This window comes from Aythya fuligula, chromosome Z (genome assembly GCF_009819795.1).
Source record: "Aythya fuligula isolate bAytFul2 chromosome Z, bAytFul2.pri, whole genome shotgun sequence".
In the NCBI taxonomy this organism is placed as follows: domain Eukaryota; kingdom Metazoa; phylum Chordata; class Aves; order Anseriformes; family Anatidae; genus Aythya; species Aythya fuligula.
Window position 1 is genome coordinate 56601703 of NC_045593.1, and position 27940 is coordinate 56629642.

The 27940-nt window shown below is 36.9% G+C and overlaps 1 protein-coding gene across 1 annotated transcript; it reads right to left on the minus strand.

The window, feature by feature from the left end:
• LIX1 (limb and CNS expressed 1) lies at positions 1 to 27743 on the minus strand. Its single transcript, XM_032206445.1, has 6 exons — positions 27524 to 27743; positions 16251 to 16414; positions 7497 to 7637; positions 4594 to 4689; positions 2183 to 2260; positions 1 to 1440 (listed from the first exon to the last, which is right to left on the minus strand). Exons 1-6 carry the CDS (start codon positions 27603 to 27605, stop codon positions 1156 to 1158), a joined length of 846 nt encoding a protein of 281 aa, XP_032062336.1. The 5' UTR covers positions 27606 to 27743; the 3' UTR covers positions 1 to 1155.
• Between the last annotated feature and the right edge of the window lie 197 nt (positions 27744 to 27940).

Below are 27940 nucleotides of genomic sequence, written 5' to 3' on the forward strand. Positions count from 1 at the left end.
ACATGACTTAGTTGTGTGCCCCACTTCCAACAGGAAAAAAATGAGTTTTCCCCAACCTGTTTCTCTTCCAGGTGAACTATTTATCTCTTTTATGTGGAAATATACAATGTTTAAAATAAATTGTAATGATGCTACAAATTACTTCTGCTACTATTGAGTTGATTTAAACTACAGCTTTGCAAGGTGTCCATTCTTCCGTCAGAAGCTTCTGAGAAGCAGAACTAGAAAGAAATGTGCTCAGATTAGTTGTCCAGTGCCTTAGCACCTTTCTGCCTTTATCATCTGCTAAGATAACATGCTGGTTATTATGAGCCCATGCCTGATACAGGTATATGCTGCTGACTTTGCTCCAGGGACAGTACCTTCTGGCAGAGGAATTATGTTGGCAGTCAGTATGGGGAAAGGAAAGATCTTGAATCTCAGTAGGCATTTGTTGCAGTGCAAGTAAATTTGAAAAGGCACATAAAGAAAAAGTCTGACTGGCAGACTGTTACCACATAGCATCCATACCAGACAGAATCTGGTCAGTCTACTAATTTTTGCTCATCTTTATGTCCTTACTGCTTTGTAATATCTCATTGGCTGCAACAGAGTTTTGAAGCACATTGAATCCAGAGTAATAGCTGTGTGCAACTTTTATTATTATTATTTTTTGCTTGGAAGATTCTTGCTACCCTTGAACAAACAGAATAAATGAACTGCCAAGAGGACACACAGATGCTGGAAGGAGTCAGAGTAAAAACGTACCAGTGCCTAAACTGCCCTTTTTGTCTTTCATTGCTAACAGTCTGTAGGTTTCTGACAACAATTTTTACATCTTCAGCAAGGAAAATGTAGAGCCTTTTTGCAGAACTCCAAATCTAGAGTACCATATCAAGTTCAATATCCAGAGTACTATAAAAGTTTTCTGTGGTTTGTCTCCATTTATGTTTACATATATCTTAGTACCAGTACTACATAAAATATTCATGGTAGCTTTGGTTTTACCTGAAGAATATTTCTATCCACCAAGTAGAAATGAAACAAAAAGGACATCAGTGCTTTTAGATACAGAAATTAAAACATCCATGGGAAAGAATGTTACCAATTTACATATGGGATATTTTCAACCTAGACAAATATGTTACAATTTGAGGTCAAACACCTTCTTCAAGGTTACTGATAGCCATGTAGGGCCAAGCTCATCTGATCGTCCCATGAAGAAGTGGTAACCTGATCACTGTAGATCTGACTCAGTGCTAAGCTCAGTATTTCTTTCTTTTCTTTGTAGAACCTTAGCTCTTGCCCAGCTTTCCTGACTTCCTCCAGTTCCCTAAGAGCCACTTGCAGCTCTTGGGAAATAATTCCTGGAGATTCTTGCTCCTTCATAATCCAGTCCAGGGCCATGTGACTTCTCATCTTTTCATCCAAGGAATACTGGGAGTAGTAGGAAATTACTTCCTATTATTCAGGAAAATGACAACAGATATGGAAGTCAGTTACAAATTATTATTATTATTATTATTATTATTATTATTATTATTATTATTATTTTCCCCAACAGTTTCCTCAAGAACAATTCAGCTCTGGACAAAAATTACACAGCAATCCTTTTGTAACATTCTATACATCTTTCATAAGCTGATAACTAAAAGGGAATAAAACATCCGTCAAATATTGAATTTCTTTATAAGAGACTTAAATGTCAGGATGGAACTAAATTTGCCTATGATGACATTTCTTGAAGGAAGGTAACTTTTTAAATGCTAAAAGTAATTTTCTCCCCTTTGGAAAACTCAGAATGCATACTTTTTTTTCTGTAGATTGCAATACAGAACAAAACTTAATTTCATAAGTTAAAAAATGTCTTGAAAATTTTCAATCTAATGCATTTCCCAAAGTTTTCACAAAAATAGATATCAAACCATGCTGGGGTAACAGTTTTTCTCAAGTGAATTTTCAGCCTGTCTCTTGATAGATAAAACTGAGAAATAGCCTATGGCTTCTTGAAGTGATAGCAAGGGACAAATACAGAAGACATAAATACATTTTAAAATGTAGCTTTGTCTGAAGTCCTGTTTATATCAAAATAAAGTAAAAATACATTAATTCAGAACTTCAAAAAATATATATATTTACATATTTTAACCTCAGATAGTTACCCACTCACACAGCCAACTTTTAGAAGCTAGTTATGTCGTACCTGCCGGGAGCACTTTGTTTCACGTAGTGCTTTAAGGCTTCCATTCCAATGCAGAAGCTGAAAGACAATCATCAACTCCTGCAAAATGGGAGCATACTGATTATGGATTAAATTTTCAAAAAACACATCTTTTTACTTCAGAGAAAGAAGAAACAGAGAAGATTTGGTATTTAAAGATGATGATATAAAGGAACAAAATCCAAAATCCCATTAGAAGTTATAATGAAAGTCTTATAGCCAGGGAGCTGAAAACTAGAATTTCTTCTTTTGATGCAAGTAGAGTACTAAAAATCATGGAATCATAGAGTCATTCAGGTTGGAAAAGACCTCCAAGATCATCTAGTCCAAGCTTTAACCCCGTACTGACAAGTCCACCACTAAACCATGCTACAAAGTCTTATGCTATCCTCCCAGGCCTGTGGAGGAATCAAACAGGCAGCACAGCTCAGCACTGAAAAAACAAATTTGGTGGTGGCGGTGGGGGATGTAAATATGTAAAACTGAGGGATTTATCTCCCAGACAGTTAAGTCTTTGGGGGTTTAGATCTCCTATGTCTGAGTAGGCTGTTATGTTTTCACACATATTGTAGGATGTGCCATCAATTAAAAAACTTGACTGCCAAGCATGTGGCAGTGCACATGCAAAGGAAGGTCCTTCCTGAGGATCCTGAATCAAAAAGGGAGACACCTCCTCTTTCCACATTGGAAGCTTTAAACAACTGTATACATTCAGGGGCCTGCTGTGAAACTTGTGAGGTTTCCAGGAATGCAATTACTTGCAGGCATGCACAGTGGCCACACATAATCATATGCTAAGCAATATAGGTTTAAGATTGATTTACAAAGAAGCTTTTACTCACTTTTAGGTGACCACTACAACCTTGTGTGTAGTCGTAGTGTTGCTTAGTGTAGTCAGTAGTGGTATTTAGAGCTTTAAATTACCTACTTCCTAACCTTCATTGTGATGTGGTGTCATCTGCAAAATTACTGAGGGTGCACTGGATCCCCTCATCCAGATCATTGATAAAGGTATTGAAGAGCACTGACACCACTACTGAACCTTGGGAGACACCAATAGTGACTGGCCTCCAAATGGATTTAACTCCATTCACCATGAGTCACTCACCATGAGTCACTCAGATCTTTTTGTCATACTTATCAAAGTGGTGAGGAAAAGACTCTCAATTTTAATTAGGATAACTTTGGATTTGGATTTATAAACATATTTTCTTTCACAAAACTCTCTTCTTGTAGGCCACAGCATCTTACTCCTTTAAATGTTGTTGCGTTTTGAGTGTGTTCTTTCTCAAGGCCTGATTTTTTAAAGTTATATCTCCTGTTGGCTTCCATCCCTGCATGAAGTGCATCTTGGGAACAGGCGAAGGGGTAAGATTGGACATCTTAAGGATGTAACTTAATCCACAGCAACTCTCCTTCTTCCACTTGCACTTCCACCGCAGTATCATTATTTATGATATTAAATAAATAGGGCAGCTTTTCCTTTGATGACATTTTTCACTCTGGGTTAGATATGACACAATGAGATGTTACTTATAACTCAGCCAGAATGCAGAGGCTTCTGGAAAAATGCAGTTCATAATGGGCACGCTCTAGGAATATTCATACTATTTTCCCAAATTTGCTCCCACTCTCCACTCATTTGAAATATGTGTGTGGCTGTGTCTTGCTTGCAGCAGTAAGGTGCTGCAGAATGGCCCCCACAACATAGCATCTATTTCCAGTTAACTTGTGTTATTTGTTAACCTCAAGCAAAACTTTACAGTATACTGCAGGCTGTTTAAGGTTTATATGACATCACCACAATTCATACTTCATCAAATGGAGGAAAAGCAAACCCAGAAATATGTACCTACATTGGCACCTATGTGAAATAACTGTTTGTGGATGGAGGTTTTATGTACAGTTTGGTTAATTTAGAAAGGTGCAAAAAAGCAACTGGAGATTTTGTTATTGTCTTGATATTAGATATTGATATTTTGATATTGTCTTGATTGTCTTTTCTGAAGTGTTTTTTCAAACCTGAAAAGTTTTTTCAGTTGGTGTAAAATTTTGAAAAGGCTCTGACAGAGTATTAGAAGTGGTCAACATTCCATTGAAATGACCAGAATTACAAGAATATTTGCACTTAGATGTTACATCAGGCACTGTGTGACAATTTATTCACCCATGTCCAGTGCAGGAAGTCAGGTGCTCTCTCACTAGAATGCACCAGTCCAGTATAAGGATAGTGTTCAGAGTATTTTCTCAAGTTATTTAGATTTATCTTCATGTTTTTCATTGGGATGTGGAATAAAGGAGGGCATTTTATCATTCTGTTAGATATTAGTAATGAAATTAAGTTGCTTCATTCAGCTGTGAATGATGCAGAAGCCGCACTGTTATTCTGATACCTGAAATTCCAGCATTGTCTTTCCAATGTTTGACTCTAGCATGTAATGATAGGCTCCAATACTAGTGCTGGGGTCATCAGCATCCTTTAGGTTACCCTGAGGGAAGAAACAAGAGAATGTGGTTAGAAGGCAAGTGGTTGCTTTTTGGTGTGATGCATATTTTATAGTTATGTTTTAACTTATAGTTAACTGCTTTTATATTTTATTTATAAAATATAAATTATATATATATATAAGTATTTATAGTTTATTTTATAGTTATATATAGTATTTATTTTATATCATAGTTAACATGTTTTATTACTGCAATCCTGAGACATTTTTAATGCCCCTTCCTTTCCTTTCCCCAGCAAACAGTTTGGGAATCTGTTTTTGTAAATCATAGTTACCTTGGATGTTATTATTTTCACTAGTGTTTTGTGTACCATCTGATTACTGTGAAATGACCCTAGCAACTGGTAGGCCCTGTTTTCTTTCTCCTTAAACGCTGACAAATTTAGCATTGGAGATTTCAATGCCTTTATGTGTTTCTGGGTCTTCCCAGAGTGACAGCAAATCAGAGTGCTAAAGTGCCTAATGACCTGTTGGTCACTGGTAGGAGGAAAGGAGTTGTGAGATTAACCAGAAATGCTTTAATATTTACTTTGCAGTATGCATTTAGCATTCCAGAGGCTTTCCTAGCTAGCCTCCCATGCAGCTTCTACTGTTCCTTAAATATTTTTTCTGCTGATATATGTAAACCATATATATTATATATATATATGTATGTATATATATATATATATTGTATATGTATATGTATATGTATATATCATATATATTTATCTGATGTGCCCTTCCTTGTGGGTGTGATTTTCACTCTACCTGCTCAAGAGTTCTTTTCCTTCTATCTAGCCAGGATGCCACTAGTCTGATTATTTCTACCTCCCCAGAAAAGATGGCATTATTGTAAAGAAGACATAATTTTGGGAGAAAAAAGGCTACTAGGAAGTTTTAATTTCTCTACAGAAAGAAAAATTGTATAGGTGAGGTAGCTGATCATCCTGGAGCTCTTAAAAAGGCCTATACCAGGTGTAAAGACAGAAGGAAATACAAGACTGGGGAAGGAGGAGATGCAGAAAACAAAGGGAAACAATTTGTTATTGTTCTGTCCAGACTTGTTTTTCCCTCCTTAGTCAAAAAGATAAAATACTCTCTTGCTTTGACAGCTCTAACATAAATTGACTGTAATGGGACTATAATGAGGGTCTAGATTTTTGAAGCCATTCTTGGTTTTCTTATAAACCAAAGCAGCATCCCTCCTGAGTGCTTCTGAAATAAACTGACAGTGACTGGTGGCTCAGCAGTACATTATATTCTTATGTTAATGCCCTGCTGCCCTTTAACTCATCTTTGCAGTCCCAGTGCTCTGTTGATGGGAGAGCCATCTCCTGGCTCCAGGATTTACTAATCTCTGTGGTACTGTTGCTCATCCATCTATACCTAAGAATAACTGTTTGAGGTGAATCAATAAAATGCCCCTTCAGTTAAATCAGTTCTTTCTAGTTTCAGGCATTTAAGAAATTCTTATTACTAGTACCCAAATGCTGAGTAGGTCTCGCATCTCATAATGTAAGTCTATAGAATGAGTACATTTAATAAAGTATCTCTATGACCATATTGATGAAGAATGATGACATGGTCCATAGTTCTACATTTAATTTTTCAGTAGAATTCAAAAGCTGCGTAAATTAGCCAGGTAGAGCAAGGGGCTGAGTTTCACTTAAATTCACTCTCTCTCCTCTCTTTTGCAGGGAAAAACCTAGAAAAAGGAATGAGATAATTTTGGATGGATTCCTTTGCATAACCCCAGGTGTTCAATGGCAACTTCAGAAAGTTAAACAGATTTCTACCCAATATGGTTCCACTGAACTGCAAGTAAATTTATGGCTTTTGGATGCTGTAGCGTTAACACACCACTGCTGCAATATTTATGCTGGCTTTTAAATATCCCTAAGGAAATCCAAGCAGAACTCTGTGAAGCATATAACCTTTTACCTCAAAAATTTCCATAAAAAAATGATAAATTACTTGAATCGAAACTCCCTTTAAATTGCATACGCAAATAAATCATGCTCTATTTTTCCTAACTTTTATGGATTTTTGTCCCTCCAAAATGTATAAAATTCACAATACTGGAAAAGAAAACCATTCTTTCATCTGTAAAACAGATACAGACCAGACCTCCTTACACTCATCTGTTTCTACATCATTCCCCAAATACATCTCATGAGGGACTACAGCACTTTCTGCTCAGAAGGTGAACACCACAGATCATGTCACAAAATACAATAGTGATGTTTCTAAAATTTTAAATATCATTTCCACACTTATTAGCAGAAATGACTTCTGCCAACACAAGGAAATTCAGTTAATCTTTCCTTAATCTATGATACATGCCTTTTAGCAAATCAGTATTTTCATTTTAAAAGATTTCTAATACTCTCAGGTGATATTTGCTACATTGTAGTGTTCTGAACTGCAAATATTTTATCTAGGTATACTAGAGAAAACAAATCATGATCAGACTTTGAGGACTAAAACAGCTTTTCAAAAATGATGTTTTAATACCAGTATATTAAACATAAAATTGACTTGGACAATCTTTACTACCATAAAGGTGAATAAAAATCACTAAAAGCTTATTTGTTGGCTGGTGAAAAATCCACTAGTTTTGGAGAATAATAATCATGTATATTTCATTCATTAACATTGTTCACACGTGCTACCTGTTGGTCAATGGTAGAGGAGAAGTAGGCTACGTGAAGCTTTGATTTGATGATCTGCAGGATCATACATATGTCCAATAACTTTTTCTCCCCTGATTTATTTTTTTGTTTTGTTTTGTTTTGTTTTGTACTTACACTGGTTGAGGAAACAGCCTCCCGAACACTTTCTATGATGAATTCCTTTGTGATCCTACGACAGGGAAGTTCGTTGAAGAGAGAGTTGATGAGAGCCACTTTTGCAGCATCTCGCCTTGCTTCTGCTCTGCTTAAGCAGCTCTGAAAAAGCACATGAATAATTTTGCAGATCTCAGGTGAAACCTGTATTTCCCATCGCATTTATGTGTGGTTTTTTGCCTTTCAATACCACAAAGATAAATAAATAATAATAAAAAAGGTTTATATTATATTCTATTATTTATTAATTGCTTTTCTCACAAAATCTGACTTCTGAAAATCAATACTTCAACCAGAAAAGACCTTTATAACAAGTTTTCATAAAATTTATTGGATTAAGTAAAAAAGTATTTTATAAAATTCTATAATTTTGGTAAGCATTTAATTGAATTTTCAAATAGTTAGTGAAATAGTTATTGCATTAATTTACTGCTTATCAAACTTTCTAGCAACAGCCAAGTTGGGAATGAAATAAAATTCAAAAAATAAAAAATGTTCCAGTGAAAATGTATTTTATTTTATTTTATTTTATTTTATTTTATTTTATTTTATTTTATTTTATTTTATTTTATTTTATTTTATTTTATTTTATTTTATTTTATTTTATTTTATTTTATTTTATTTTATTTATGTTTTCCTTCAAAACAAGTGTCTGATTTGCCATCCGTAAAGTAGAATGACACTGAATTTCTTGCTGGTTCTGTGCTTCGTTTCTTTTAAACCAAATATACTGTCAGGAATTTTCAGGAGGTTTGATCACTGGAAAGGACAACTTGAAACAAGGTTGTCACCCACTGTTGTTCACTCCACCTTGCTGCAGAGCTGCTTAAGCTGGCAGTTGCTTGTGCTACCAGCTGATAGTAGATGCTGTCCTTGCACAGCTTACAGGGGGCTACTCGCTAATTACATGTAAGTCTAATCTTCAGAACTCCAGCTCATGTTAAATTTCTTTGTTTTTGTAATAAGTTATGAACAATTCTTAGTTTTTTCAACAAGCAAACAATGCATTCATAATTTTAATAAGTTTAGGGTTTTTTCACTTAGGAGGTAGGGGAAATTCTTAAACATGAACTCTGTGGGGTGACCTGGACAAAGCGTCACACTGCTAGTTTTGTGGAGTCTTAAGTCAGAAGACGTCCCCACTTCATCCTGCCCAACCTCTTGTATTACATATCTCACCAGGACTCTCCCACACACCCTACATCAAGCCCAAGTCTTTAATTATGTCACAGCTTTTACAAGACTGAATTGTGTCCACGGATACAGAAAAGTAAAAACCAAAGTACCAAAAATGCCTGAGTCTCAGCAACTACAGGGAATGGATTATGTGAACTAAATCCATATGAAACTGCACCCCGGGCTTTCAGGCAGACTTAAAAAAGCCTTCAAAGATTTATGTTAACCTGACCAAAGGGTGAAACTTTTCTGGAATCTCAAATCTGGGAAACACTATAGACCTGAACATGCAATTAAAGCACTCAAGATGGAGAGCAGAGTGCAGATGTTCTGTACTGTTTTAAGTTACTGCTCTGTCCTGGCTGGTGAATCAGTCCCAGACAGGGCCCTTCTCTGATGCTGCAATGAAAAGCAGTCACTCTCAATATCTGATTTGTCCATTCTTCCAGCTGCTGCCTCTCCGCCCCACCAGCTGCATGTATACACAATAATTCATTTGGGAATGGGGTGAGAAAAATATATTTTGCTGTAATAATAATAATTATAACACAATTTCCTGGTATTTCAAAACAACTAATTGACATTTGATTTCAATTGTCTTAATATAGAAATGAAGTATTATGGTATAATTAAGTCAATGTATGATTGTGTTCCTCTACTATATTATGAATGGACTCAAAGAACAGGGGAAATCAGAACCTGCCATGGTTATCAAGACCAAAGCCATCTTTGTAAAGATGTGCTGATTAGATTTTTGTTAGACATAAAGAAAGGCAATCTTTAAAAAATACCTGAATGTATTTCAGATGGCAAGAAACACTGATTAACACCTTTACAATTCCAGTGTTTAACTTTCTTCATGGCTGGCAAGCTGTGCTGTACTTGGAGATTTTATCTTACTTTAATTAATACATCAACTAATTATCCATTTTCATTTGCAATACTTGAAATGATAAACTGCATACTCTTTTGTGTTCAGTTACAACAATACTCACAGATTCTTCTACAAGCTTTTTATTATTATTATTATTTATTTATTCCTCCAGGCCTTAACATATTCAGTAGCTAACACTTCTTCTTTAATTCTGCTGGATTGCTTCTATCCACATTAATAAATGGTGTGAATGCATGGTATTCCCTTACTACTGGGAGGCTTCTAATTATGATGTAATAACTGGTTTCCATCAAACAAACTGCTAATTGTATTATATGCAGTGAAAATAGAAGTGTAATACTCTGAACGGTAAAGTTTAAAATGCTTGCTCTATTTTAGGGCAATATATATATATATTTTTAATTTTAAAGAAAACCAATTTAACCTCCCATTTAAAATAATATTTTTTGCAAGTTTGTTCACAAAAATTTGATTTCTAGAAGGAAATTGAGTTTTGTTTTATTTTATTTTATTTTATTATTTTATTTTATTTTATTTTATTTCTATCATGCTGTCTCAGAAGCTGCTGTCTCCTTGAATGTGCAAAATATCTAATGCTTTTATAGCTGTTTGAAGATGCCCAGGTCAAGTCTTTCATCACTGTATTTTCCTTTCATTATGCTTAAAGATTCTCTTGCAGGTTGCACATGACTCTTTTTTACAAAAATCTGAGAACAGAACTTGGATTTATGTGATTTCAATAATAAATGTTATAATACAAACCAAGCCAAAAAATTTGGAAATAAAACCATCTTTGTGCAGATGAAAACTAGTAAAATGACAGATAAAAGAATACTATTCACTTTTAAGTAAGACCAGCAGAGCAGTCTGCATATATTCATAGGCAAATGGTAAGTCTTGAGAGATCAAGAGATTTACAAATCTGTAAGAAGAGAAAAAAAGAAAAAAAAAAAAAAAAAAAGAAAAAAAACTTAAAATTTACTAAATTTAATGGGATATATAAGAACGAATACAAAAATGGAGATTATACTTTAAAGTGATGACATATGACATTTCTCTGTGATTTTTTTTTTTCCTTTAATTTATATATTATCTTCTCAGTCCTAAAAGGATGAAACTGATTAGAGCTCATTTTTGCTGGGGAATTAAATGGTAAAATCTTAACATATTTTCTCAGAGGGCAAAGATTTCAGTGACTCTTTGGCTCAGTTTTACAAAGAAGTGTTGCATTATCCAAAGCTAAAGCTGTGGTGGAAAACGCAGCAAAGATCTCACAGCCAGCCATACCAGTGGTCTAGCTCTTCAGGAGCTTCAGCTTCCAGGAAAGATAGGGTAGGGGACATTTCTTCTATAATGTTACGGTGTAACACATACTGAAATACTGATAGTCATGCCCACTCTTAACATGCTGTTTTTAGGGACTTTTGATATTTGCAGCTGAAAAGGGATAAAGAAGCCTTAGCCTTGGTCCCCACAGGGAAAAGATGACGTTGACTGGGCTAATACGGCTGGCCATGAGCAAGACACAATGAAGCAGGTACATCACAGTGCTTCTGAAAAGCAGAAACAAGGAAAGTAACATTTAGCTTAAAGATGATAGTTTTGTTCTCAGTAGGTGAGTATATTCAAAAAGCATGAATGTTTCATTATAACCTGTTTCTACTTGGATAATCGCTATCTGTCTTAAACAGCAAGTTTACCTCCCATATGCCATGGTGCTGTAAGCATGAATGCTACTGGCCAAACTCTGTGTATGTAAAATGCACTTTTGCATATTGCAGTTACCCCCTGCAATGTGAGCACATGCAAGGTGCACAAGTCAGCTCTGGCTTTGTCTAATCCCATGACAGCTCCATGCAGACTGCTGCTGTGCTGGGGCACCGTGATAAAACCTGCCTCCTGCTGCCAGTTACAGCAAGACCTGAAATCACCCTAGAGGATCACAGTCAAAACCAGGCACCTCCTGGCTGTCTCCTCTCCTGTTGGGTGCCTGCCAGGACATGAAACACTGAAGCATCATCCCTGTAACCAGTGAAACTAGTTTGGGGACTGCTCAGTCTGGAGAAGACGAGGCTCAGTGGGAAGGTGGTGGGAGGGTGTAAAGAAGACAGAGCCAGGCTCTTGTCAGTGGTGCCCAGCACCAGGACAAGAGGTAGTGGTCACAGTCTGGAACACAAGCACTTCTCAACCGTGCAGGTTTCCAAGTACTGGCATAGGTTTCCCAGACAGGTACAGAGATATTCAAAAGTTGCCTGGACATGGTCCTGGGAAACCTGCTCTTGGTGGGCCTTCTTGATCAGAAGTTGGATCAGACAGTCCCTTCCAACCTCAACCATTCCAGAGAAAAGAGGAAAAGGCCTGTAAAGGGAGGTTAAAAAACTGACATTGTACAATAAAGTGTGTGAAGCAATCATTTAGACCAAAACATTAGGCCTAATGTTTCAGACCCAGAAGACTTCCCCTGCCCTCTGTGAAGTTTCCTACCTTCAGAAAGACTACCTACTAGAAAGACTTCAATAGTCTTTCTAGTGACTCCCTATGTTTCTAGGGGCTGGCTATCCAGCTGTGTCCACCTGGATGAATAAAAGGAGTCCTGCTTGTCCTTAGTGGCAAAAAGGAAGTCCCTCCTGCTCTGCTGCTGTCTTTCCTAAGCCTGACATCCAGGACAGGAACTGCTGCAGCTCCGAAATACTACTTCAGCCATCTTGGACAGCTTGATAGTTGAGGCAGCTGAAAGCCCACACAAGTATCTGCTGGCACTGTTATGGCAGCAGTGAGGGAAGGTTTCAAGGCCTCTTTACCCAATCGTCAATATGAGCCAGCCACTTTAGGAAAACTAACATTTTCCTTGTCCGTTTGTAGTGCTGTGGTGTCAGAGTTTAGACACTAGCCTCACCTTGACTTGTGCCTCATGTAATTCTTTTGGACAACAAGTTGTAACAAGCATCAAATGTGTATTGCTGCACAGTGAGAGAGCCTAATTGGTCCTTGCTGACTGCAGGCAATACTGGCAACAAACACTACACTATTTATGCTATCTGTTTCCTCATGCCCCATATTGGCTGTCTTATTTATACACATGAAAAAAACATTGAAACATCTACTGAATTATTCAAACCTTTAAGATCAGGGAGACAGTACTCATTGATTTTAAATGGCTGTTTTCTGGCCCTTGTTAAATCCCTTAATAAGAATTGAACTGAGACCTTAACTAGTGACATCACTGCACGAAAAGGTGTTTTTTATTCTTATTTTTAATTTTTATTTATTTATTTATTTTCTTAGTCGTACCCTTATGAAGGTAAATTTCAGGAAAAACAAAACAAAACAAAACAAAACAAAAAAAAAAACTTGTAACCTGGAGCTGGGGAGGGAAGGAGAGCACTGGAGCTTTATGGATTTACCTGGCCTTTTTATTGCCCTTTTTTTTTTCCCTTTGTACTGATGAAGACATAGGAAGCCATGTTCCAGACTGATATTCTAGTTTCATTGCAAAACTATTTATGCTGTGGCAAAAGTAGACAAGCAAATTTAAAATAATGCAGAGGTATGCATAATACATCTTGTTGAAGAGTTAGTATTTGAGAAGATAATACAGCCTTGGATTTTCTTTAAGACATAGTTAAATAAAAGGTGACTTTCTTAGCCTTCTGGTTGTGAAGCTGAAAAATGTGACACTGTCACAGAGACTTTTGTTATACTCCGTAGGAAGCTCAAAACAATATTCAAGTTAAAGAATAATATGTTGTCTCAAATATCTGTCTGGGATGTTAATTCTACATCTCCTAAACTGTATTTAGCTATGACCATTTTCTTCACACCACAAGTTGTTGATTAAGGGTTGAAAGTACCACCGTGAATGTCACCAATGACTATTCCCATTACATATATTTTGAAGCTTGTGTACTTTTTACTTTTAGTGAAAGTAGTGCTTGTAGTTCTACTTTAAACTTGTAGTACTTTTGGTAGTATTAATATTGTTGTGAGAAAAATCTATGGATGTAATTGAGGGAATATTCACTAGTTAGTGACCTATTTAATCAGTTAAACTTCCATTAAAATGGAAAAAAAAAGGATGAGATTTTAGTTGCATACACCTGCGTGTACTCAAGTCCTTCAGATTCAAAAAAGTGCTAATGCACTCAAAATCTTGTAATTTTTACTTTTTGTTCTCAACCATATTTCCTAGTCTAATAAAAGATATAATCTTTCCTTCTAAAGCTAATTTTGATTAATACTAGCAGGAAAATGCCAGCAAGTACATGAGAAAACAATCATTTGATATTTGAATGATCAGTTCAGGGAATGTTTAGTGCTTCTATCCTTGGTGAGCTACAAACCCATTGTTCAAAAGAATTCATTGCTGTAGATGATCTCACTTGCAAAGATGAAAGCTAGGCTTGACTTTCAAACCCTTTTCACTGCATTTATAAAGTCAAAATATTCAGCATATTTCCCTTTGGTATTAAAAACAAAAACATATGGTAAAACCATGAGCAGCTTGATGCCTGAGTTCAGAAAGAGGGGAGCCAGAGGCCGATTAGATGGGCCTTATGTTGGTCCCTTTGTCATAAGTGAAAATTATTGCAGTTTTCAGAGTTAGTCGTGGTATCTGATTCCTGATATTAAGTGCTCAGAACAAAAATGGGAGAGTAAATCTTTAAAAGATCTAAGCAAATGAACAATTTTTTTTGACTGTGAAGTACCATGAAGTATATAATGTAATACATATCTGCTTGTCTTTAGGCAAGATAAGGATTTGGGATAAGGATTCAGAACATTATTATTTCAAGGATTATTTGAAACAAGACTTAAGCAGGGACATTTGTATTTTGTCCTGCGTTGTGTTGCTTACCATTATTTAGTGGTGTTGTAAATATAACTACAGTAGCTTTTAAGTGATCTGGACACTGAAATACATTATACCTCTAAAGTAAGATATTGGCAATTCATTACTAACTTGTTCTAAACCTATTCAGCACATGTCTTTTTTGAGACATTTTCAGTGAGACCCCTCTGTATGCTTCATATATTATATATTAATTATATATATATATGTATAAAAATATTTTAATTACTAATTATATAAATATATTATATATATAAAATTATATATATTTTATATATATATATTTTTTTTCCTGAACGCATGAATAGGACCAATCTCTTAATGTCCATCTGCAATAGATTATCACGGGAACTGCACTGTCAAGCTGGCTTGCCTCAGCTTCTTTATCAGTCAGATGCTTCTGAAGTGTATTCCTGGCTGAATGTAACAGTGCAGCTATATAACAGAAATACCTGATTCAGCATTTTATAATGCACAGGGAACATATTCAATTTTATTTTATTTATATATATTTTTTAAGGAAAAAAAGAAAGAAAAAGAAAAAAGGAGGGAGCAGGTCTTGATAAAAGGTTGGCAAAATATGTAAAAAGTCAATGACACAGAAGGCAGAGTAAGATTTTAGCAAAGAGCAAAATAGAAAAAAAAAATGCTGTTTTCCTTTCTTACATCTCAGTTTAAAGACTATAATGTCAAAATTATCTTGCTTTGGTGTCATCACATGTTCCTGAAATGTTTGGTATTCAGGAAGTTCTAGGAGCAACTCTGAAATGTACTTCCAACAATTTCATAGTGAGGGCTGAATCATTAGGAAAAATAGGCCTGGAATGTTCAGAAGAGTCCATGAAAAGGCTATTATTTCCTAGTGAAAAAGCAGAGCTTGGTTTACTAAAGCAGAGCTCGTTTACTAAAATTGCAACTGATATTCTGGAAGAATGCTAATCCTGTGTCCAATAATTGTTTGTTGAAGATTGTTCTTCAACTGCTATTGTGAGACCTTCTGTGCAGGCCTAATTCCTGCATAGTAAGTAGGTGTTTCATAGTGTCAATACTGATGGAGTGAAAGTTTAAGCTATTGTTATCTACTGAAAGGAAGGTAGAGGATAGAGTGTTTTACAAGACAACCTTCCTCCTCCTGGAGACTGAAGGTGTCAAATTTAGCTGCAATTGTTATTTCACTGAAATTGGAATTTGATCGGTATCTGGTTAGTTTTGAACCCTGTTCTGTATATTTTAGCACAGCTTTAGCATGGGTTGGATGCTGCATATTACAATATGTTGAGAAATACCTTCCCATTTAATAATAAAATAAAATAAAATAAAATAAAATAAAATAAAATAAAATAAAATAAAATAAAATAAAATAAAATAAAATAAAATAAAATAAAATAAAATAAAATAAAATAAAATACTAAGCTATTTCTCCACCATAAAAGATATTACTGTTTTCTGAAGTAAAGAAACTACAGGCACCTTGGTCTTAGATTCAACTGACAGAAATGGTTGAGTTACTCATAATGTTTCACTTCATTGTAGATATGACTGGAAACCAGAGACAAGACTGGTAAAATCATTCCATACTAAATTAATTCCTAGAACTCTGTGTTGTTTTCCTTCAGGTACCTTGTCTCTCAAATTGGTGAGGGCTGGGACAGAATGATATTGGAAAAGTCAAGTGTGGAATTCATTGTTACATAAGTAGTTGTCCTGTATCTTTTATGGCAAAACAATTTTCATGAATGAATATATAAATAAATAGATAAAATTCCCCTGGCAAAGATTGGAAGCTGACACTTACCTGAAAGTTACCAAAGCAACTTCCTCCCGGCAAGGTAACATAGCTCACAAATGGTGGGCCCAGGGAGCTCACTGATTCATACACAATGATGCCTTCACTTGGGAATATGGCCTTCTGTTTCTGTTTGCTTTCCCAGAACTCCTGCAATATTGCTACGACATTCACTGTCAAAGATATGAAAACGCTGAATGTAGGATGCATACATGTCCTTGATCTTAGTGTTTTCTGTGTTACACAAGAAATGCAGACATATTAGCTTGATACATTTATAAATCATCATTGATAATAAAATGTCTGTGATTGTCTCTGCTGGTGTGAAAATATGATTTTGTGGCAGTTTTGGACTTTCTGGGATTACAGGCTACTGTAGAACATAAATTGCAGGTCAGCAACATTGTACTATTATGTCAATGTGTTGGAACTTTGATATCACAGCAGCCATTGAGCTGCTCACTTTCAAACATGAGAAAATGTTATACTCAGATTTCTCTTTGTCCATTCTCAAAAAAACAAAACAAAAACAAAAACAAAAACACATGGTCATGCAAGGAAAGCAGCTGACTTTTAATGCAAAACTTTATGAAGTAGCTGGGAAAAGGTGTTGTATATTATGATGATAATAGTTGCAGGCTAATGTGAAATAAGAAATGTGAAAATCAGAAATCCAGTTGACATCATGACTATTGAGCCAGTACTCCAACGTTTTACGTTCTGTGATGGGGTTTTCTCAACACTTTTTGGCTTGGACTCAAAAAGAATTTTGGTATAGTTTATCTAGACTCCTTTTACACAGCCATGTGTAGCTTAGAGATAAGTTACTTTTCTAGGAAATGACTGCAGAAGGAAGAGCACCATAATGCATTTTTATTTTACCTTTGTCAAAGCTACCAGTCTTTCCTTAAGAACTTGCCATAGAAACCAGTCTATTGTCTTGGTTTTGGCTAGGATATTTTTCCTCCTACTAGCTGGTATGCTGCTCTGTTTGGGATTTAGGATGACAATAATGTTGATACCACTCTGATGTTTTAATTGCTGCAGAGCAGTACTTACAGTAAGCCAAGGACTTTTCAGCTTCTCATTCTGTTCTGCCAGTGAGCAGGCTGGGGGTGCAGCAAGAGCTGGGAGGGGACAGGACCAGGACAGCTGACCCAAACTGGCCAAAGGGCCCATGCCATGTGGTGTCATGCGGGGCAATTAATATGGGGTGGCTGGACGGGGTGGGGGACCAGCTGCTTGGGGATAGGCTGGGCATCGTTCAGCAGGTGGTGAGCAATTGCATTGTGCATCACTTGTTTTGTACACATTAGTGGTATTAGTACTCTTATCATAATTATTATTATTTTCCTTTTTTCTTCGTCCTCTTTTTTTTTTTTTTTTTTTTTTTTTTCTCTCCAAATAAACTGTCTTTATCTCAACCTACAGGCTTTCTTCCTTATTTTTTTATTTTTTTTTTTTTCCTGATTCTCTCCCCCATCCCACAGAGGGAGGGAGGAGGGTAAGAGGGTAAGCAAATGTCTGCATGGTGCTTAGCTGCCTGATAGGTTAAACCACAACACTATGCAAAAACAAACAAACGAACAAACAAACAAACAAACAGCTGTGTATGATGTTCATCATTTCTCACTTGAAAATTTAAATTCAGAAGTTAAGAAGTATGTTTCTTAATTTGGACCTTCCAGTGGAAGTATGGAAGCCCTAGGCAGCAGTATGGATCCTTCAGAGTATTGATACTGGTTTAGTATCATGAGGCTATCAAGTATTAGTTCATACAGGAATCAGTGGCAGAGATAATTTTCCTCATACATGTATAATTTTCCTCTTTCTTCATCTCGTCTGACCTTGTTAGTAGTGGAATAACGTAGAAGTGATCCATTTTGAGACAGTGTCACCCTGGTGGTAGCTCACATGCAATTTATGGACAGGGCATTGCTCTGTTTGCTGCAGGGTGAGCCATGTGAGCTCCAATATTGTCACCGCCTGTTTCCTGACTTCTGGCAGCTGCACTGCTCTCACAGACAACAGCTTTTCCTGGCATTTAGCCATGACAAGGGCAGACACACAGAGTGTGGTCATCACCAGTTCCCTTCTTGCTGTGCTCAAACCATGAGGAAGTGCGGGTGGCGTGGTCTGAGCTCTGAGGAGGCGAGGCAGGGTGGTTGGAGCACACTGCTGTCTGCCACTGGATAGTGTCACGGATGCAGCAGCAGTGTTGGCTCCTACCAGTTCTGGCATTTTGGGCATTTAAAGCTGCAGAACTCTCATGGCATTGGAATATTGCTTCACCATAAAGAAGAAAGCTATCTGAATAAATTTTGTATTTGTAACAGGAAACACGTTGGGATAACCACTGTTGCAGTGCAGCTGTGAGAAAAAACTGAAATATTGCGGAACTCTTAACCACAGAAACTGACTTCTGCTTTTCTAAATGATAATGAATGTGGGAGAAAAACTGGTCTACTAGCCAGGGAAACTGCTGCCAGTACAGACTCCAAATGGTAATCCTTCAGAAACTGGTCTCTGGCTGAATACCTCACTGATGTAAACATTTGAGTGTTTTTTTTTTTTTTTTTTTTTTTTTTTTTTTTTTTTTTAATGAGACCTTCTGCCCCACAGAGCATGCACACACATATTGGGTAATAATCTAATTTTAAACCCATTAAGTGAAAACTGATATTTGAACATAAAATTCATGAATGTAAAATTTCCAAGTTTAAACATGACAATTCAGTAGAAGCTGTTGCTTCAGTAAGAGAATGGTATTGGTGACATTCAGTCCTTTACTGGTATTGAAATAGATAGCAACAGAAAGTATCAGCTTTAAGAATATCACTGATTTAGGATGTTTCCATAAAGTGCTTTGGTTTTTGAAACAACTGTTGTCCAAGAGTGCAGTCCTTAAAAACAATAATGCAAAGTCCACAGGAATAACGAATTTGGTGTTGTAGGTAACCCACAGTACTCTTTCTGGTCTCGTCATTCAGCCTGTATGATACAACTTTTGGTAAAACAATAAATAAATAAATTTTAATAAAGCTTGATTTCTCCCACATCATGATGAGATCAATTATTCTGTAGGTAATAAACTGCTGATTCTTCTAAGAAGGTGTACAATGCAATTGGCAAAGCTGCATAGGGAAATCCCAAGCATGATCATTTTTTGTCCAGTCCAAGTCCCTAGATTTTAGTATCCTATGCCCCTCATTGATGGAGGGGAAACGACCCATAAATATCATGCATGCTTTTGCTTACCAAGAGGAAATTATACTGGTATAGTGGTCTATAAAAGAAACAGGTATTTAAACTGTTTAGTACCAATGGTAGCAATAGGTGATCTAAATTTCTGTGTGTCTGATCCTTGCTTCTCTTCTGTTGTTACTTTTACAGAAATTAAGAGTTCAGAGTGTAAAATTTCTGTTTTAATTTCCATTCTTGTTCATGAGTCCTTTCGATGGTAATTCAGCATTTGGACAGCCTGCATCTCTCACTTGGCTGAAAGTTTCCACTCTGAAAACTAATATTCAAAAGACTTTTTAGAGCTATAGAGAGGTATCTCCTTTCACTGCAATACACCAGCAGAAATATATTTCCCTTCTTTTCCTGAAATCCTGAAACATGCTTTAAGCTGTCTCAAATATTACAGATAAAGCAATATTTTACCAGAGGACTACTAAGCAGTGAGTAGCTGCTACAGATTAAACTAATACATGTATGACTAACACAGAAACAGTAGCTGAGCAGCATCATTTTTATTCTGTTTAGAATTTCTGTCAAATGAAAGCTATGTGTCTATCCCACAGTGCAGCTGGATATCTCTGTAATTAAGTAATTAAAGGTGCCTGGGTTTGTACTGAATTGGATAAACATAAAACCTGGTTTAGCTGTGAGGATGGTAGCAGGAAATACTTGGTGGTATATATGTAGTGGCAGCATCAAATTATCACTGCAGTTTTTGCTGTGATTTTTTCAATCCTAGCCAAAGCTAGCACCTCAAAACAGTGATGAACATGAAGATGCATCAGGTTAAACTACAGAATGCAGCCCTGATATCAAAGCCTCAAACTTCTTTTTCCCCAAGAATTCCTTATGTTTTGATTTAATTAAATTTATTTTACTCATCTGTTTAGCTTGAATCAGTGTGTTTATCATCATGAAATTAAAACAGCATATCAATTTCAAATATATAATTAAAAAAATTTCAGCTAAACTAGTAAAAATTCTGTGTGTGAATACAGTTCTCTACTAAAAAAAAAAAAAAAAAAAAAAAAAGATTTTATTTATGCCTAACAGCCACTATTATTTTTTTTTCCTTCATTATGTATCACATGTATTTGTAGTAGTTTAGGAAGATGTGAAAAATGTATACATATGATCAAATCAAATATACTAAGTTACTATTCTAAGATAGTAACTAATGATTACTAATATGATGATTGCTAATATGATGATTGCTAATGTTGTATTAAGATCTCTCAATATTCATTTTTCCTGTAATCACATGCATTGTTTGCCTTCATTTCTAAACATTCCAGGCAGAATGTTGTTCAATCTCTATGTTGTATATCAGTATTTGGCATCCAACTGGCTTTAAGTCTAAAAATGCAGTATGGAAAACAATGAGAATTTTCAGAAGTACATAAATGAAACAGCAAGATTCATGGTTTAATGCAGCAGAATACTGTAATTTACATCTCATTTTGAAAGGCCATTCTCATTCTTGTAATTGACTTTTGCATTTTGAAAGATGCCTATGATGTGGTTGAGTTTTTAAAATAACGCTTATAGTATTTGTATGCAGTGACAAACAATTTTCTTCAGGATTAAATCATCCATGCTTTAAAACAATTTATTTTGTACGCTGTCAATTGCTGAATTAGTTAACAGTATTGATTTTGTTGTAGGCAATGCCAAGACCCCATTCAGACAATATTTTATCCACTTTATACCTCAGATCTTTCTCAGTTAGAGTTTCATAGTAGTACGTGCATCACCAAGTTCAAGAGCAAGAATTCCATATACCCTCCTTTAGTACTCTCCCATCTGTGAATATTAATGGTTCCACAACAGTCTATTTGATGCTGGCTGTAATGCCTAGTTACGAGGTGAGAAGATGATTTTTCTTCTCTACTTTGCCTTTTACTCAGCTAGAAAAGCCTCTTGCCCAGGGGCTGAGCATTGTACCAAATGAAGCTGTCCCCAAGTGCAAATTCTGGTAGAGTTCTTGAAATTTTCCTAGACTCTAAGGACTTTTTATTTTTTACTTTTTATTTTATTTTATTTTTTTGAATGTAGGACAGGCTGCAAGTTCTGTGGAACAACAAATATGTGGGTTATACTGCTGCATTTACCCTAAATGAACCCTGAGCTCTTTTGAGAGTTCAGAAATACAGTTTGATGTGAACTGTGTTTGAAAGAGGATTAAATGATAACACATTTATTATAACACAACATTGTTTTCCAGACAATTTCTCACCTTTCAGTAGCAACTGTCTTGCCTCTGCTCAAGGAAGTCAGTGAGTCAAATTAAATATCATTCTAAGTGGGAAACAGAACTCTCCAACTTGGATTATGTCAGTAAGTTTGCACTGCATTGATGCCAGAAAAAAAAATAGCTCCAGGTTTCTGTGAATTACTGCTAAAAATACTGGCTAGGCATTCACCTCAACCAAGGCAAACAAACAATGCCATAAACATGAGGCTAGCCAACTGGGAGGGGGGTGTTTTGGCCAAGACTGGAAGGGCAAATCAGAGTGGGAGCCAAGTGACTCTGCCACTGAAGTGGAATGGAGTCGTATACTTGACAACGTCTCACTGCTGAGAGAGTGGAGTATAAAGAACACACACACAAGATAACCACCTACTTTGTCATTTTGAAACTTAAAACAGCTGTTTCTAAAAGTCCTTTTAACTGCCTTCGTGGATTTAATTTAATACGTGAATGCAGAAGAAAAATACAAGCTTTTTGAATGAAAGAAATATGTAATATGAAATCTATTAAAGAAGATTCTTCAGTGAGAGGCTAGTAAAGTTCCCTTACATGTCTTAAATCAAGCCATGGCACATAATCAGTAAAACTATATCGTTTAAACAAAGTCCATAAGTTACAAGTGCACCCTTCCCCAGCTGCAGCCTATTAAGGCTTGTAACTTAATGCATACATCTTAGGGAAGCTGTTAAATTGGGCTCAGGCTAGCAAAGAGATACTGTTTAAATTTATAGAAAAAAAAAAAAAGGCAGCAACTGGAGTGGGATCCAGCTGTTTTGAGGGAAGGTTTTATTGCTTCTCTTTTGATTTATTTTGCATATTTTTAAACATATAAATAATAGCTTTAGGAAAAAAAGGTACAAATGTGAGTAGACAATATCAATTAATTTTCCCATGATCTTACTATGCATTTATCATATATATTACGTTATATATTAGCATGTTAGCAGTGATTTTTTTAGGATATTCTGGTCCCTATGCTATTCTGTTCTGTTCCCTATGCTATACTATTCTGTTCTCCATGTATATGTACAAAAATAAAAAGCCCCATATCCTTCCTAAACCTAATGAAATTAGGTATATTGTTAAATATATATAAAAACATTAACAAGTATCATGTACTGGGACACCAACAATGTGCTGAGAGGACTTCAGGGGCATTTTTCCTTCTCCATAATGGATTTGGATGCTATATGAGTGAGCTGATCTAGCAGTGGGCTGCTAGGTGATTCTGTCTAAAACCCTTAAAAAGCACAAAAAGTAGCAAGATGTTGTTTCAGGAAAAGAAGATCTGATTGTGGGGTGAGATTCCACTTGTGAGAAGCAACATCTTTAATTGGCACTGACTACCTAAATCCAGCACTGACTGACAGTTCCTAGACTTCAAGGATTTGGAAAAAGAACAAAATAAAATTAAATAAATGAACTGGATGGCCTCCTCAAGAGCCATTCCGAACGTGTTACCAAGTAAAGGAAGAAAGAAGAAGATGTTGGAGGTAAGCAGCTCAGAGAACGGTGTAGGCTTTGTGAACCATTGGTATGTTTGTAGTCACAGCAGATTTAGAGGCAGCTAGGGAAAGGAAGGGTGGAGACTGGGAGGGTTTCACTGACACCACCGTTGGACTGAGGCAAAAAGTCAATCCCTGCAGCATTACGAATTGAGTAAGCAGGTTATCACTTGGAACAGAATGAGTAGACATACTAAAGTCAGGTGTTTTTAAGCTGATAGTCTGAAGACAACTGTTAATCATTGCTGAACAGCTTGGCTTGGTCTGCACTCTTATGTAGCATTACATGGGAAAATGATAAGAACTTTGGTATAATTTCAATATCTGAATATAGCAATAAAGAATTATAAATTGGTCAATCTCTTGTGAAAATCAGAAGTATAACTGATTTGCACAGGAATAGTATAATAATAATAACATTAATCTAGAAAGAAAAAGACTGTTTGTTTGATAAAACTTTTAATCTTGTAATATTTCTCCAAGGCAACTGACTTACTCTGGCTATAGTACACTTCAATTTAAAAGCTTGCATCAGAGAGCTAGTATGGTACCCACTGACAAATCTATTTCAATGTTAAATGAAGATAAGTGAGCTGGGCTGATTCTACTAAAAATTATGGGCAGATCCTCATAAGTTAACATACTTTCTTATTAAAAACTCTACAGTCTAACCTGTCCATCTATTGCTGACCTGAAATCTTTGCTGGTAAAACATGCAAAGGAAAATGTGCAATTTGTTGCTACCAGTAAAAAGAAATGGAGACACAGTGCTGTTCAGCTGATGCAAAATCACTTTGCTAAATGTTCACAAACCAACCAAGTAGCAATCCAGCGAGGAACCATGAATTCAAGTCAGGGCTTAAAAAGACTTTCTGGAAGTACTTAGCTTTTTTCCAAGCTATACCGTAACTCCTACCTGATAATATTTTTTGATATGAAAACAAAGTCGTAATAAGGTCAGCATATGGGTTAGACCAATGCTGGGGTTAATTAGGTCTGCATGGTAGAAAGCATTATCTTTAGGATTCCTGTGTTACCTGGGATGGAAGCTACATACAGTGCACAGTTCAGGGAAACACACACACCAAAAAGCAAACACAACTCTTGCAGTAGCACGAGTTGAGCACTGGGCTCCTTCTTCTTGACTTCCTCCTCCATGTCTTTGCCTGTCCCATTCTTGCTGGAGCTGCCAGCCCCTCTGCAGCCCACTGTTCCCCGTCCCCCATCGATGGGCTGGTGGCAGGCCTGCACCACGGGGCCTTGCTCAGACCCCTGCTCTCTGCCATGGGCACCGCATCCCTGCCCGATGGGGTCCTGGGCCAGCCTGCGTGGTCATGTGGGGACATGAGGGCCCTTGCAGCCACCGGCCTGCTTCACAGCAGCCCAGAGACACTGTTTTCTCCCTGCAGACAGCCGGTTATCGGGGAAAGCAATTTCACACCTGAGGATTGTCTCCACTCAACACGTCACGTGCAAACAGATTTTTCCAAATGTGGGTAGCTCACATCCATTTACTTCTGTAAAACAGAAGGCCCTTTTTTTTTTTTTTTTTTTTTTTTTTAGAAAAGATCTTGTCAAAAATCATGGATTACAGCTCTTCAAAGAGAGATGAATAATTTGTTAAATTGAGGTAAATTCCCCCTTCCCCCCCCCCCCCCCCCCCCCCCCCCCCCGGAGATTGCCTACCACTATAAGGATGAAGCATTCTCATGGCAGGGAGGACTTGTGAGAAACAAACTATCCCTGCTGTCCCTGCTGTCTTGTTGCCAGGGCATCCAGCCATGATCTTACATCTTTCCCGAATCCCATCATCTCTGCCTCTGCTGGGGAGATGCTAGCCCAGAAGGAGCACTGCTGCAGCAGGCACAGCACCACTCACTGTATTTGCTCCTGCAAGCTGCACCCAGGAGGGCAGGGACTTTTGAACATCTTGTCTCTCCCTGCTGCTGCTGAAGAAAGCCCTCTGTGGAGACAGTACCAACAGAACAAAGTGTTGGGACAGTGCAAGCAAAGACCCCTTGGTTGGAATGGGAACAAAAAGTGTATGAAGTGTATGTGGTGCTGAGCAGTGATGAGCAGACTTGCTCTGACATCTTGCCCTAGCAAAACTCAGTCCTGTTGACATACTGAGTCACACCACATTGTGAAAAGGGTAGATGCTGCTGCAACAAAGTAGATCCTGAATGGACTTCATTCTTATTTTGTTCTTTCCAATAAGGTCTGAAAGTAATGTGTTTGTAAGAGATGTGGACATGGTCCCATGGGGAAACATGAGACACTATGTTCTTTCTAGTCTAATACTTGCTTGCTGTATTTAAATCTGATTAAAAGTCAGAGATGGACACCACCTAGATCTAAAGATGACTTTTTGCTGAAGATAAAAAGAATGCATGTAAATTCTCATCTGACTTATAGACAAAGCACTATGAATGTCTGTCACCAGTCAGAATTAGTGGCACACACTCACAGCAACTTCAAGCCTATACAGGTTAAATTTATATTAGAATGCCTTCAAAATTCTTTTCATACCTCAGAAAATCTAAAGTAGAAAAAAAACAAAACTACTCCAAGCCACTCACACTTTTGTTTCTATTTAATCATCCCTCCCTCCCTTAGATCTATGGGTGGTCACAAATGCATTGTCCAAGCAGCTTGTACATACACTTTCAATAAAAGCCTTGTCAGTAGACCTGCAGGAACTGGTTACCAGTAGAAACTTATGAAAGGGAATGCCCCTCTCCTCGAGCCCACCCCCCACACTGCACCCCGATCAAATTCTTTGTTCCTGTGATGTGTGTACATTCACAGACTGCACCACGAGGTCCCAAGACTGCAACAGTAATACAAACCTACCCAGCAGCATAAAAACCTCCTGCAGGGTGGCCTGAGAAACAGATGTCAGACTCTTAAGCTCTGGGACAGATCCTTATGCTACATTCACACAAGAGTAGCATCCTTCTACAAGAGTAAATCCAACTTAGTCCCAGGGAACTACTGGGTCAGCCTCTGACTTTTCAGCGTGGCTATGAGCATAAGAATCTGGCAAGTGGAGTTGTTTAATGCAGATGTACATGGGTTTTTCCCCTAGGTCCATCTCTAGCCATGTCTTTAAGTCTTTATTCCTTTTACAGCAAGTTTAGAAGGCAACAGTTGACTGTATGAGACTGATTTTATTAACTCTAACAGAGCTGTTGACAAAAGAATGAAGTGGAGATTAAATAAATGTCTCTGCAGTGTGCCTCAGGTCACACAGGAGATTACAATTAGAAGCGAATGTTAAATAAATAAATAAATAAAACTCCCTTCTAAAAATCTAACATTGTTCCAGCATTGTTTGCATGTTAAATGATTGACTAAGTGATTCAGACTGAAATGACACCCAGCAAAATACTAATTTTACAATCAAATTGTTTATGTAGGACCGGATTTGGGGGCACGAGATCAAGAGATCTCATTCACCTGTGAAGAAAACTGAGAACAATGGAATTTAACTATTGTTTCATTTGATCTGTTGAAGAGGGTTTTTTCCATTGTATGAAATCTGTGGATGGATTTTCTAAAAAATTACTAATTAAATAGCACTTCCATGCATAGCCCCACTCAAATCATAAATTCAAATTTAAATACTCATATTTTCATGATGTGAGTTGCATTGAACTCTGTTTCAAGGGATGCATCAGGCCAGTTTATTATGTGCCATCTATTGAAAGGTACTTCAGAACATTTCACAAGGGATAGTTTGTAAAATGAGAGAGAAAGAGAGAATAAATAAGTGTTTTGGCCAGGTTTAAAAAGTGCATCCATAGTCAAGTCTGATATGGGGGGGAGGGAAATCACATTCCATATACTTGCAGGAAAACATCTTATGTTTGAGAAGCAGCCTATTGCACTTTATCTGTGTAAACACAAAGATTGCAATATTTGATATTTTGCAGTACTACAGTTAAGAAAGGTAATTTATAGGACGAACTAACCACAGAAAGAGAGTTGGCATAAAGTTTTCCAAAACTGTCAAGCAATAAAGTTTTTACAATGTTACTAGAATGCAATTAAATATCCTAAGTAAAAGTGGTGAATCAGTTTTCTGAAATGCAAACTTAAAAAATAAGCAGCAACACTGCCTTCAAATAGGCAAGGTAAAATAATGATAGTTTGTGGCATGCACACAAATACATGTACAAGCATGTTAATTACTTCTCTCTCTTAATTTGTTGGGTACAACAGACATTTGAATTAAATACACTCACTATCAGGGAAATAAAATAATTATCTTTGGTACTTACAGTCTTTAAAAACCAGGGCAGGGTCTCGATGAGGCAGAACTTGGGCAATTACAAGTTGCAGAGACTCCAAGGTTCTGTCCATCTCTGCTCTGCTTTTCCAGAAAGCAGCCACACGCTGCCCTCATGCCTGAGTCAGGCAAGTCCTGTACCAACTTTCTGCAGCTCATTGATGCGCTGGATTCCTGAGGAATCTCCCCACGTCTCCCAATCAGGCATTGCCTCAAACCCCACGACCCTCCGCAGGGTCCACCTCCCCGGACTGCTTATCTTTGCTGTATGCTGAGCTAATTAGCTGCAAAGGCAGACTGACAGGCGCATTCCTACTCCTTCCTTCTGTTAAACACACCCACCTACAGGCCAGGGAGAGAAGCTAATCAGCAGAAAGGAGTTTGTTTCATCGGTTTATTGGCGATGTGC

Coding starts and splice junctions, on each gene's coding strand:
- LIX1 (XM_032206445.1), bottom strand. CDS start 27,605: ATGGACAGAACCTTGGAGTCTCTGCAACTTGTAATTGCCCAAGTTCTG. Junction 16,415..27,523: donor TGCCCTGGTTTTTAAAGACT/GTAAGTACCAAA, acceptor TATCTTTGACAG/TGAATGTCGTAGCAATATTG. Junction 1,441..2,182: donor AAACAAAGTGCTCCCGGCAG/GTACGACATAAC, acceptor CCTGAATAATAG/GAAGTAATTTCCTACTACTC.